Below are 14310 nucleotides of genomic sequence, written 5' to 3'. Positions count from 1 at the left end.
AAAATACTTCCGGGTTTGCCACATACGTATCCCAAAGGATACGTAACCAGAGGTGAAAGTAAGTAGAGGTACCACTGTATAAAGTATCACCTATCAAAACTTATTTACAGGCACATCTAGTCCATTTAAATGTTGAGCCCTGTTTTGATTGGCATATACCCATGAATCTTCCTTGTGGTTGCAATTCAGGAAGCTTGAAGCAGCAAGCGGTCAGAATATAGAATTTATCCAGGTCATAGCGAAAAGGGAGGAGTCGATTCATCAGGCCCAGCTGCGACTAGAGGAGAAGACCCGGGAATGTGGCGCCTTGGCTCGCCAGCTGGAGATAGCAATTGGCGATGCCAAGAGGCAGGTTGGTACCTCCCACTGGGCAATGAGTCTGAAGGAGCATTGCCATTGCAGTGGGAGCGGAATTCTCTTCCCTGAAGTGAGCAGTGAGAAGATGCTTTAGTACAAGGGGGGGGGGGGATCTCAACCCTGGATCCCAAACGTGGTCCTTGGGACTCTCTATGCTTCTTCCAACCCTGCTCTGAGTGTCCTCCTTGCATGGTTTTGCTCAGCAGTTCCTTGCAGGAATGTGTCCTTGAACTGTGGCAATGCCTCACTTACCTGGAAGGAGGCAGAGGTGTCTGTGGCTGGAAATGTAGCCCCCTCCACATGCCTTGGCCATCGCACCCATGAGGTGAGGCAGCAAGATCCACAGGGGCAGCAGATTCAGCCTTCAGAGGCTGTGTCTCCTGTTGCCGCAGCAGCAGCTTCCTGGTGAGCAGGAGGCACTGCTAGTCACCTGCCCCTAGGGAGCAAATGGCAGGGCTGCCCTCTGGGGTCTCCTGGGCTCTTCACCCACCCAGCGTGATACAGAACAGGCACCCACCCAACCAATGTTGATCTTTATTCTCCCCAACCCCCTTCTTAATATAGATCTTCACTCGCCCTTTATTCCCTGGTGGTGGGAGAGGAGCACCATTTTGTGGTTCGCCTATGTGCCAAATGTCTTGAGCCAGCCCTGCCACAGCTTTCCCCAAGGCTGCCCACCAGGGAATTGGGTTGAAAAGAGCCCTTCCCTATTGCCCTAGTAGGAGATCATGTATATTTGATACACTTCCATCCCATCCTACTTTTGAGGAGCTCTTGAGAGCAGCCCATGCAAGGAGCCTCTTTTCTCCTTATAACAGCTCTGGAAGATGTGCTCAGCTTGAGAGAGAGCACTCAATTAAATTGTGGGTGGATAGGGTCCCAGCTCTCTCCAGTGTAAGCAAAACACTTAGCCATTACATATCCTGCTGGCTCCCAGGAAGTTTCCTGTCTCTGTGTTTGTTTGTTTGTGATTTGATTTTCTTTCTTCTTAGTCTTTCATGTTAGAAGTGTGAGCTTGGTGGGGAAGAGCGGGGAAGTATAAATGCAAAGATAATAATGTATTGGGCCACTTGAACTGTCTCTAGATATTTAAAGTAAAATCAATGCTCCCTCCCCGCAATACACACATATTACTTCTCCAAGTTCTTTACACCTGTTACTTTACTTGCAAACTCTTGAGAGGTGGGCATGTATTTTGAAGAACATGTTTGTCTGTGTGAAGAACGTGTGTTGGCTGTAAAGCAACTCTAGTCGGGGGGGGGGAGGGCGGTGAGGACAAAAATTTCCCTCCAATCTTGTTGCTCTTTCCCCTGCCAACATTGCATATGTAGATTAACCCTGTTTCTAATATAACAGGAAAGTGAGTGCTACATTTTTAAAATGTTTCCTGGCTTTAGAAGCTTTGGAAAATTAGAATCAAGCCACTCTCTTTCCCCAAAAGTTCTTGAGGGATGCTTTTTTGTTTTTTTGCTAAAACCTAAAACGTTGGTTTGTCTTGTTTCTATTGCCTTGCCTGCAAAAGCTGGAACAAACAAGGGAACGAGCAGCAGCAAGGGAGAGAACAGCCCAGTCCAAGATGCTAGATTTGGAAACTCAACTGAGCAGGACAAAGACGGAACTGAATCAGCTGCGGCGGAGCAAAGATGATGTGAGTGGCTTTCTGCAGCAGCACAGCTCTCTTAACTCTCTTAAGGACTTTTAGGTCCATCCCATCTAGTGTTTTGATAGGGAGGCAAGGAAGTAGATGAGTGTGGGTTGGTTGGTTTTGGGGATTTTTTTTAATAGGATGGAGGACAAGGAACTGATTGGGAGCATAGAAGATATGCTAAATTGGTTAGCAGGCTGGAATTTCTGCTTGGCATGGTGAACTGCTACTTGCTTATTTGAAGAATCCATAATGGATCTGGTGTGGAAATGGGTTGAGTGTGGCAGTGATTTCCCCCGCTTCAACCATTTTGTTCGTCCTCATGCAGGCAGAGTGTCGGTATGAAAGCCGCCTCCATGACCTGAAGGATCGTCTTGAACAGTCTGAGAGCACCAACCGAAGCATGCAAAGCTACGTGCAGCTCCTCAAGTCCTCTTACGCCAATGTCTTTGGAGACAGTGCCTTATCTTCCTCCCCGATTCGTCCTCGATCACCACTGTGATCAAACCTTGTTCCTTAATTTCCAGGACCCTCTTGCTACAGGCTCGGCTGGGTGGACCTATTTCAAAGCCATATCTGATTTTGGAACTTAAATAGCTCAGGATCTTCATCGTATTGTTGGCGTGGGAGATTCATCCTGCCTTTATGTCGGTAATATGGTGGCATTAAGGGCTGCATTGTGTATCATAAGCCATGTTAAAGCGGGCCAACAAGGGGCACATTTACCACCCCTTCTTGTCTTTTAGTGCCTTACAGAGGTTTTGAAAGTAACCTGCAGTGTTTTAATCATCTTTTAATTTTATTAATGTTTTGTGTATGATTTTCTCACTATGCCATGAGTTTCAAATATCATGTTTGTTGAATGCAGAACAAAATATTTAGGTTTTTTTTATGTAATAATAAAAATTGTCATCTGAAAAATTGTGAACCCATGAAAGGTTGTGTCTGGTAGCAGCATGCTGTGGGCCAGACATAGCTGGTGTGAAAACCATTCCTTTTTCTTTTAATTACATTATTCCCGTTTTTCTAGGGGTGAGTATCAGTTTAAAGGTGTGATTTCAGTAATTGTGTATGTGAAGGAGAAAAAGCACCCGCCCTGCTTTTTAAAGAAAGGTGTTTCATACTATCTGTACTCTTGTAAAGGTTCCTGGGATCCATTTTTCCAGAGCTGCATATCTCTGATCACTTGTGATTTTCATGTGTGACTTTTGTGTTGAGCAGTAATGTTTTGTTTGTAAAATATCCCATGATTTTTTGTTTTCAAGCTCTGTGTGTCTCTGTTATTTTTAGCTTTCTTAAGTGATGAATAACATCTCTGTTCCTGCTCCCGTGCTGCACATACTGATACTCACTACATTGGGGCATGAGCAGGGGTCAGCAAGGTTTGTCTTGCCTGGGCCAGATCCGTCCCGCGGAGATCCCTCCTTGGCCGGAGTACGTGCCCCCCCCCCCCCCGCTATTTTCTGCTTCTGCACAGACGTGATTTTTGGCGCTGCGGAAGCGAGTCCCCGCACCACGCTGATCTAGCGCAGCGTTTGAGTGGGCAGCTCGGTTCGGGGGTGGCTCAAGGGCCGGTCAAATGACCTCCGCGGGCCACTACCGGCCCATGGGCCTTAGGTTGCTGACCCCTGGGCACGAGCTTGCTAGGCTACTCATGAGTGAGTTTCTGTAAAACCACATTGCTAATTCAAATTGAGGAGCCTTGTCCTCTTCAGCATCTGGGGATCCTCCACACAAGGGTGTGAATTATTTCCAACCTTAGGCAAGAGTGTCAGCCTCTTGTTGGGAGCTGGATGGGCTTCAGGTCTTAGCACCAACTACCCCCTTGAAAAACGACTGTTTTCTGTCTTCCTGCCCTCCAGAAATGAAACCAAGCTGACTGGTCAAACTGTCCAGAATTCAAGAGAGGAGGGTAGAGTCTTTCATTTTGATGGACAGGTCTATGTTTTGTTGTTGTTGTTGTTTTATAACTTTATAATATATGCATATACAATATATACTGTATCTTTCGCCCTATAGGACGCACCGTCCCATAAGGCGCACCTAGTTTTTTTGGGGGGAAATAAAGGGGGGGAAATTATTTTCCCCCGGGCGCGGGGCTGGGGCGGGGGAAGCCCGAGCTTCCCCTGACTCCAGCCCCCAGAACAGGCAACTCTCCGCAAGCTGTGGGAGCCCAGCGCAGGGCTCTCGCGCCTTGCGGAGATCTGCGCGAAGCCTGGAGAGCGAGAGGGGTTGGTGCGCACCGACCCCTCTCGCTCTCCAGGCTTCAGCGAATGCCTGCATTCGCCCCATAGGATGCACACACATTTCCCCATCATTTTTGGAGAGGAAAAAGTGCGTCCTATGGGGCGAAAAAGGGACCCGGGTGGCGCTGTGGGTAAAAGCCTCAGTGCCTAGGACTTGCTGATCGCATGGTCGGCGGTTCGAATCCCCGCGGCGGGGTGCGCTCCCATCGCTCGGTCCCAGCGCCTGCCAACCTAGCAGTTCGAAAGCACTTCTGGGTGCAAGTAGATAAATAGGGACTGCTTACTAGCGGGAAGGTAAACGGCGTTTCCGTGTGCTGCGCTGGCTCGCCAGATGCAGCTTTGTCACGCTGGCCACGTGACCCGGAACTGTCTCCGGACAGCGATGGCCCCCGGCCTCTTGAGTGAGATGGGCGCACTACCCTAGAGTCAGACACAACTGGCCCGTACGGGCAGGGGTAACTTTACCTTTACCTTTTTATGGGGCAAAAAATACGGTACATATAAAAGCCCATATAAAAGGAAACACAAGACAGAGAAGCTAGTAGGAGAAAACGTCAATCTCCTAGAACATTCAATACACGATCTCAAAGCAGCTGTCTTATTACAAAAGAATTTCAGAAACAGACTTGAGAAGTTGCTGAATTACAACTTATTACTAAACTGAAAACTATGGAGAGACCTGGTCTGAATAGAGAGATTGGATTCCTGTCTCATTACGTATGCTAATCATCTGCATACTATCCCTTGCTTTTTCTTGTAGGACTAATTGCAGACCTTAACAGTCGTCAACAGGTTTACCATACCCAATGAGTGAATCACCCATCTCCCATTACCCTCCTGAGAAAAACCCCACCCCACCCTCCCACTATATATAAGGGTCTGGTGACTTCTGTTTCAGTGTATCTGAGGAAGTGTGCATGCACACGAAAGCTTAGACCCAGAACAAACTTAGTTGGTCTCTAAGGTGCTACTGGACAATTTTTTTATTTATATAAAAGCCCACATACAGATTGTTACAATAAAAATATCACAGCACCAGCCCTTAATAGCCAGTGGCCCTCATAGTGAATAAAGTTCCAAAGCGCTGTTTGCACCAAACTGCTGATTCTGTAGTTTCACCCTGTCTGTACTTACCGTATTGGCCTAAGTATAAGCCTCACTCCCCCCCCCACATTCCGAACATTAAAAGTTAAAAGTGCGGCTTAAATTTGCGACCTTACAAAAATTGGCTTTTATGGCATCACTGCTGAAACAGACACATGGCAAATTGGTGCGGCTTATCTTGGGGCCAATATGGTAATCATAGAACACGTAAAAAGAATAAAGGGAAATCTTTTCCATAGTGGAATACAAAGTTCATATTTATACCAAACATACCATTCATGAATGTTGCCAAATAAACCCCTATTTAATGGGAATGTTCCATCCATTAGATTCTTTGGTCATATAAATCACAAACAGCCCCCAAGCAGTAGCAAAGTCAGAGTTCTGCATCACCCCTAGCAGAATGTATTGTATGAGTCAGGTTTTTTTGAAATGCCAACAAACACAACTATTTTAAACCATAGATCCATAGACTAACAAGATGCATCATTTCACACAAGATAAGCAGCAACCAACAGATATATGATTAATTGTTGAGAAGTATATAGGGACGCGGGTGGCGCTGTGGGTTAAAGACTCAGCACCTAGGACTTGCCGATCGAAAGGTCGGCGGTTCGAATCCCCGTGGCGGGGTGTGCTCCCGTCGTTCAGTCCCAGCGCATGCCATCCTAGCAGTTCGAAAGCACCCTCGGGTGCAAGTAGATAAATAGGGACCGCTTACCAGCGGGAAGGTAAACGGCGTTCCGTGTGCTGTGCTGGCTCACCAGAGCAGCAATGTCACGCTGGCCATGTGACCCGGAAGTGTCTCCGGACAGCGCTGGCCCCCGGCCTCTTGAGTGAGATGAGCGCACAACCCTAGAGTCTGGCAAGACTGGCCCGTAGGGGCAGGGGTACCTTTACCTTTATGGTCAGCATTGGACACATCATGAATGGATATGAGACACAGCTTAGTGCCCAAAGTGAATCATTTCCCTAGAGAGCTCCCTCAGGGATTTCAGGGATGGATTGAAAACTTGATAATTTTTTATGTGGAACTGGGAAAACTTTTCTTCTGTGGGGACGAGTGACACAGCTCGCTCTGTGCTGAGAATCCACGTTCTGTTTTTTCCTACCATTGCCTTTGATTTGTATTATGCCTATCCCAAAACACTAAGTTTCTGCTTGTAGAGTAACCACATAGCAATTGCTCAGAAGGGATGGCCATGCCTACAAACAGCATCCATCTCTGATAGACGCTGTCAAATCCCTGGGTCTATATGCATGCGGTTTGGCAGGTTTACAGCAGCAGCTATGCTTGCATATTTTATCTACTTCCATGAAAAGGAAAACAATTATAGCCATTTTTATTTCACCTTATAGTCACTGAGTGGGTGGAGGGGCGTATCTAACTCAGTTTTACATAATGTCTGTGCAAAGCTTACCATTATCTATGGGCCTGGGTGATGTATTGATACATTGCCTGAAACTGGTTTAAAATTAAAATCTTGAGAGTGATTTCAGAATTCTCAGTCAAGTGATGTGTCACAAATCCCTGGCCCTGCTCACAGCCAGCATCGTGCCCTTCAATCAGGCCACCCCACTCCTTCCCTCCCTCCCTTTGCAGCCCAGCTGCTGGCCTTAGGAGTGGTGCTTGCTTGCCTGCCAGCCACCCAGCACCTTCATTTCTTTCCCTGGACATGTGAGTGCTGGCAGGCTGCCTGCTTCCTCTGAGTGGAACAGTGGCTTCTGGTAGCTGCTGCTTGTATGGCAAGACTACTGTCGGAATGCGCCACTGCTGGCTGTTCCAGGAAGCCCGGGTCAGTGCTGACCGCCTGGCCTCACCAGGATTAGTCAGAAGCTGTGTAAAAGGTAAAGGGACCCCTGACCATCAGGTCCAGTCGTGGCTGACTCGGGTTGCGGTGCTCATCTCGCTTTATTGGCCGAGGGAGCTGGCGTGCAGCTTCCGGGTCATGTGGCCAGCAGGACTAAGCTGCTTCTGGCGAACCAGAGCAGCACACGGAAACGGCGTTTACCTTCCCGCTGGAGCGGTACCTATTTATCTACTTGCACTGGCGTGCTTTCAAACTGCTAGGTGGGCAGGAGCAGGGACCGAGCAACAGGAGCTCAGCCCGTTGCTCTGTATGGTGAGGTTAATAATCTCTGTGGCTGGCAATTGCTTTCTTCCTCCACACCTCCTTTCCGACATCGTAATACACCATATTGAGAAGTCACAATGTTGGAAAGCAGATATTGCCCAGCCCTCGTGATCTCTTGCCATCTTAAAGCCTGCTGTCCTTTCACTTAGCAAACTGGCAAGAAAGGAGTCCACTGGCACAGGCTGCGATTTGAATGGTCCTGCGGGGATTCTTTAAAATCCTCACATGAGTAGAGTCACCATGCTCTGAAGCTCAAATTCAGTATTTATGAAGCATACCAAGTGCTACTCTAATTATCTCGCTCTTGCTTTTAACCCTGGAATGTCCCTGGGACACTGACTTCAAAGTGTGGCAGCTCTGCTACTCAGGGTGAAAACATTATTAAAACGAGAACATCTGTAATTTAGTATGTACAGCAGACTAACATTGATGGCCACCCTTGATACCTTCATATTCATATCAATTTATTTACTGTCCTGATTTGATAGCTGTAAGATGTAGTTTACTCTCTATATATCTCTCTTCATTATATATAACCCCACTGCTAGAAGAGCACCTTTTATACTTGATTTACAATACTGTCTTACTCTGTATATATTTATGTTTTTATTTTAATTTTTTTCATTGCTAGATGGACAAATTATATTTAAAACTTAAAATTTACAAGGTAAAGCAACTGTAAACATTTATATGTTTAGAGAATTTTAATTTAATTAGAGTAATTCAGACTATCATGAACTCTCACTGTGGAAGCAGTGAGGTTGCTCTAGAATAACCTTACTCTTATTCCTGGAAATATGTTGGGGGGAAAGTAAACAATACTGTCATCAACAGCCTATGACTCACCTTAGTCATAAGATCAAACTTATAGATCCCTCAGTAATGCCATGGATAGTGTAATAAACAGAAATCTGCCCTTATTCCCTTATGGAGGACACAAGAGCCCTTATAGAGTCCTTTGTAGGTTTTCCATCGGTTGGAAAAAAGAACAGAGACCAACCAGAGAATATTGAGAAGCAAAGCAACTCGTAAGCCTGATCTTTATTGAACTGTTGCAACAGGGTGCTCCCCCCACACGCAGGAAAGGAGGAGGACCCAGAACCCAGATGTGCCCGTCCTTATATAGACATTTTAAATCGCCTGCCCTGGAGTCCAAGACCACCCCCATAAACATCATACATACATCACAGAAAGTGGTGTAGCACAAGACCACCCCCCAGACAAATACCTACATCACAGAAAGGGCGGTCTACAGCACAAATCTGAGTGCGTTATCTCCTGTCATTGTTTATCCCCTGTCTGGCAGATTACCTGTTAATGCTTACTTGATTGGATACCCTAGGGAGCCTGGCCAGTCTTTTGTAGTGACAAATAGTTCCTGAGCCAGGTCACAGGCTCACCCTATTCATACACAGATATACCCTTAAGACAGGTTTTGTGAATGAAAAGACAATGGGGAGGCTTTTCCATTTTCCTTTGACTTTGCAGAGAAAACATTTGGTCAGTTTGGGAGCCAGCTTGCTTTTTCATTGCCCCTCTTATGGGCCGTTGTTCTTCAGTTGTTGGCAATGGAGGCATCGTCCAGAGAATTCCTTTTGTATCTCTTTTGTATGGTGGAGAGGCTGGAGGTCTTACTTGCATGGGCTGGATGATGTCTGGGGACCTGGAGGTATGAGCTGGCAAAGCTGGCAAGATAGAGTGTACCCTCCCAGTAATGCTGGGCACTGGTCTCCACCAGCTGGGGAGGGAGAGCTGAGAGGTGGGTGGCCATCCACGTGAATGTGAGCCTGATGGTTTTGGCAATGGTTCTGGATCCACATGGGCTGGCAGGGTGTCAGTCTCCCCACTGAAAGGGAAAGTTTATGGGGTGTGAGGCTACTCAACAGCCCAGGTCCTCGTGCGGACAGAAAGGAAGGGAATCCCAGTCACAAACCAGAGCAAAACAGCGGTCAGTAGACAAAGATCTTTATTGTTGCGCAACAGGTTCTCACAGGAGCAAGAACCCTGAGTATGGGGTGACATTGACTTTTAAAACTTCCTGCAATATCCCAGAATACAGTTTGTACAGCATCATTGACACATCATCTCTACATCACTGACATGTCATGAAAGGGGAGGGTTACAGAGGGATTTACAAATTAGCATAGGCAAAACATGTCCAGGTACAAGATTGACAAAGGCAAACATGTCTCAACGCCTCTTAAGTACACACCATCCAAAGGTACGATATAAATCCCTTTGCGCACCCAGGCCCTGGGGCAAGTTCGGTGGTGGGTTCTGGGTTTCTTTAGTCAGCTAACTGCTCAGCAATTGACACTCTGGACACTTCCCTGGGGTGGGGGTGGGGGTGTACGTGCCCCCACGCTTGCAGGATTATGGCAGAAGGTGGTGGGGAAGGAAGTCCTTTTTCTTAAGGCCAAAATGGTGTTGGAATGAAGAGAATTGGTCAAACTACTTATTTTATATGATTTTCTGAAGGTTTAAGGTTTTTCTAAGCTGACAGTCTATGGGCGAGGGGTTTTGACACATTTATTGCAACAAAGTATCAACTGAGCCTCAGCGCCTAGGGCTTGCCGATCAGGTCGGCGGTTCGAATCCCCGCGGCGGGGTGCGCTCCTGCTGTTCGGTCCCAGCGCCTGCCAACCTAGCAGTTCGAAAGCACTCCCGGGTGCATGTAGATAAATAGGGACCGCTTACTAGCGGGAAGGTAAACGGCGTTTCTGTGTGCGGCTCTGACTCGCCAGATGCAGCTTGTCACGCTAGCCACGTGACCCGGAAGTGTCTTCGGACAGCGCTGGCCCCCGGCCTCTTGAGTGAGATGAGCGCACAACCCTAGAGTCTGGCAAGACTGGCCCGTACAGGCAGGGGTACCTTTACCTTTACCTTTATCAACTGAGCAATCGAAGCCTAGCTAATGACGTTTTAATAGACTGAATCCATTGTTCTCCCAGCGGCCGCTCAGACAAGCGCGCAAAAGTTCTAGCTGAGTTACCTTGCAGAGGGGAAAGGCAGCTTGAATGGGAAGAGATTCTGTCCACTAGAGGCCGCTATCCGCTGAACGCTATTGGCTACCTGTAAAAATCCAACGCTTTTGATTGGTCTAGACGCAGTAGTATGCAAATACAGAGTTCATTCACAAGTCCTTGTTCATATTGATAAGGGGTTTCAAAAACAAAAAGGAAACCGAGTCTTTATTAATGAAATATAAGTGGTGCTTGGTGCAACAGTGTATGGAAAGGGTTTTCTTGAGCTCATCGTCTCGCGCCCTAAGTATGGGGGGGGGGGAGCGTTTCTGGGATAGGCGAGACCCAACCCACAACGCAACTGGGCTCTCGCTTATGGCCCCCCCCCCCGGAAATTCCGCAAAGGCTCGAAGTGGGGTGCTGGCCTCAGCAGGGAGTGGGGCTGGGAAGGGGGCACCAGCTTAGGTCGATAGGACCTGGGCATGTTCTTGACAGGCCTTTCTTCAAGGATGATTCTATTCCCTCTAATTATATTATTATTATTATTATTATTATTATTATTATTATTAATTATTATTATACCCCGCCCATCTGGCTGGGTTCCCCCAGCCACTCTGGGCGGCTTCCAACACACACAAAAATAATAATAAAACATCAAACATTAATAGTAACTATCAGATCCTACATGAAAAGTCACAATAAAATAAACAACTTATACCAAATAAAGCAGTATGCAATAATGCATTAGAATCCAATAGCAAACACTAAAATTAAACATCGGCAGGTAACAATTAAACAGTTTACACTTATCAATTACAATGAAGAATTACTCATCTATAATCGACAAAAATAGCAGCAAACCACAATACCTAAAATACCACAAATCATACAAAACAATGTAAAAGGATTAAATTGAGAAACAAGGACACACAACTTATAATTATTATAATAATAATTATTTTTAAATGGACACTGGTCCCATCACAGCAAATAGAAGTGGAAGAAACGGAGGCAGTGAGAGAGCGATGAAGTCTCTTGGCTGTTATATCTTTTCCTTCCACTAGTGGCCACTGTGTCGCTCTTCATACTATTCTTGAGTACGGTACGTATTATGTCTCTTGGCTGTTATGACTTCTTCTTCCACTAGTGTCCGCTGTGCAGCTCTTCCTAAGGTTCTTGACTACAGTGGTACCTCGGGTTACATACGCTTCAGGTTACAGACTCTGCTAATCCAGAAATATTACCTCGGGTTAAGAACTTTGCTTCAGGATGAGAATAGAAATTGTGCAGTGGCAGAGCAGCAGCAGCGGGAGGCCCCATTAGCTAAAGTGCTTCAGGTTAAGAACAGTTTCAGGTTAAGAACGGACCTCCAGAATGAATTAAGTTCTTAACCTGAGGTACCACTGTATCATGTCTCTTAGCTGTTATGTCTTTTTCTTCCACTAGTGGCCGAGGAATGATGATCTTTGTTGCTGTTGTAATCCCTATCTCATCAAATTATAGAAACAGGTGAGTTTAACAGGTTTAGTCGGGGCCTGTGAGTTTGCTAGGTGCCCAGATTAACCCGGTCAAATTTGGGGGATGCCAACCAGGGGAAAAGCGTATGGCAGGACTTGTTGCAACTCAGACTTGTCATAACTTCAGCTACTCTTCCCCAACGGACGTTTTTTCTATCCTGGCACCTTCAGTTCCAGCCAACTGCCTTTTGCATCATAACATTCTCTGGCCAGTTAGAATCTTGGAGGTCACCGTGGTGACAGCAGGAAACAGGCTCATATGACGCCAGTTCCAGGGGCTCCCAGGATGGGATGCTGACCTGAAGTAACACAGAGCGCGGGTGCGTTTGAGGACCACGGGGTATTTGTGGGGCATAGGAATTCGTTCATATTTTTTTTTCAAAATATTGTCCGGCCCACCACATGGTCTGAGGGACAGTGGACCGGCCCACGGCTGAAAAAGGTTGCTGACCCCTGCACCACTTCCCCACCACGACCACCGAAGAACCAACAACTCAGGGGCTGCCCAGGGTCATGAAGAAAGGAGACAGAAGCCTCGGAGGAAGGGGAAAGATGGCAGTTGAGGTCAAGGTGACAGCTGCCCCTCTGCAGCATCAATGTCCCGAACGTGTAGTATTTATTTATTTAAAGTGTCCCCAGATTCATTGGAAAAAACCTGGTAACCTTAACCTACAATTGTTAGAATTGGCTGTGGGGTTTTTAAAAAGTCATTTATTACCCCCCCCCCACACACATTGTGAGGAGGTCACAATGCCTCCCTTTCCTGCTAACATCAGGGCCCGGCCTCTTGAGCAGGGAGGGAGAAGCCTGGCTTTAGAAACAGTTCCTCACTAGGGTCATAGAGCAGGGATCGGCAAGGTTTACCTCGCCTGGGCCGGTTTACTCCCGCAGAGATCGCTCCGTGGGCTGGATCATGTCTGCGCATGTGCAGATGCAATTTCTGGTGCCACGGAAGCAAGTCCTCACTCCGCCAGTTTAGCGCAATGCATGGGGACTCACCGAGTGGGCAGCTTGGTTCGGGGGTGGCTTGTGGGCTGTTTAAACGATCCCCGTGGCCTGCTTGTGGCCCATGGGCTGCTGGTTACCAACCCGTCATAGAGCCTGTTCTGCTGACTAGCAACACGCCCCCAGCGCTGTTCAGGGAAGCTTTTAATATTTGTTGCATTACTGTATTTTAATATTTTGTTGGAAGCCGCCCAGGGTGGCTGGGGAAGCCCAGCCAGATGGGCGGGGTATAAATAATAAAATTATTATTATTATTATCCGTCCCTCTGCCTGGACAGCAGAGCACAGCTAGGTCAGGGAGGGAGCCAGCCAGCCACGAGGCGAGAAAGGAGCTCCTTCTATAGGAGGGGAAGGCAGCTTCACTGTGTAGCCTTTCTTGCACACCTTTCTATGCCAAATGTAGCTGTTTAAATTGCTTTTGAGCAGGCAAACATTTTAGTGATTATTTTGCACTGGCATACAGTGGTACCTCTGGTTACGAACGCTTCTGGTTATGAGCTCTGCTAACTCAGAAGCAGCTGCTCCTGGTTGCGAGCTTTGCCCCAGGATGCGAACGAAAATCGTGTCTGGAAGGCGTCCACGCAGTGGGAGGCCTTATTATTGAAAGTGCACCTCAGGATAAGAATAGTTTCTGCTAAAGAACGGACCTCCAGAACACATTAAGTTCGTAACCAGAGGTACCACTGTACTGTGTATCTTGATTACTACGTTGATATTTTAGGAGTTGATGGTGTGTGTGTACACACACATATATACATCTCTGTGTTTGTCTCACCCAAAACTGCAGAGCATCATGGGAAACACTGGGACCTCTTTCTCCTCACCCAGCATGCTACTCAAGTGATAAAAGCATTGATTTCAGGGCAACCTCTGCACTGTGCTGAAATGAAGAGAGAATGGAAAAAACTTAAGTAAGGTCATGTGTGTGTTTGTATGTGAGGGAGAGAGAGAGAGAGTGTGTGTGCTTCAGTTCTGGTACTAACAAAAAAATTCCTGGGTTAAATGTGTGCTTGAAGGCAACCTGTCCTGCAACTGTCTACCTTTCAGAGCCACTATATCTTACCAAATTGTTGTTGTTATTTATTAAATTTGTTTACCACCTTCCATGCGACTATTCCAGGGAGCTTGACAACAGAAAAATATGAAAATACAAAATACATAATGAAACAAAAACAACCCAAACCTCCCCCCCCATTAAAAAAGCCGTAGAATGTTAATTAATCAGCTGAATGCCAGTTCCAGCTGGCAAACTTGAAGGGTTCTCATGAGAAGCAAAGCATATTCCCGCCAGCCTAAAACCTGCCCATCCCTGCCATAAAGAACACATCAACCACCAGC

At 46.8% G+C, this 14310-nt stretch overlaps 1 protein-coding gene across 5 annotated transcripts in view; it reads left to right on the top strand.

Annotated features, from left to right (window-relative positions):
* Nucleotides 1–3266, top strand: part of ODF2 (outer dense fiber of sperm tails 2) — a 33081-nt gene extending 29815 nt beyond the window's left edge. For all 5 annotated transcript variants that reach the window (XR_014507084.1, XM_083422980.1, XM_083422979.1 and 2 more), the window contains 3 exons: nucleotides 190–352; nucleotides 1880–2005; nucleotides 2331–3266. Coding sequence is in view for 4 of the 5 variants with exons in the window: in XM_083422980.1 (XP_083279106.1) it covers nucleotides 190–352; nucleotides 1880–2005; nucleotides 2331–2504 (463 nt within the window). In the remaining variant the exon portion in view is untranslated. The remainder of the gene's footprint in view (nucleotides 1–189; nucleotides 353–1879; nucleotides 2006–2330) is intronic.
* The last annotated feature ends 11044 nt before the right edge of the window (nucleotides 3267–14310 follow it).

Source organism: Podarcis tiliguerta (genome assembly GCF_965153285.1).
Source record: "Podarcis tiliguerta genome assembly, chromosome: Z".
Classification (NCBI taxonomy): Eukaryota; Metazoa; Chordata; class Lepidosauria; order Squamata; family Lacertidae; genus Podarcis; species Podarcis tiliguerta.
This window is presented reverse-complemented; position numbering and strand designations above follow the sequence as displayed.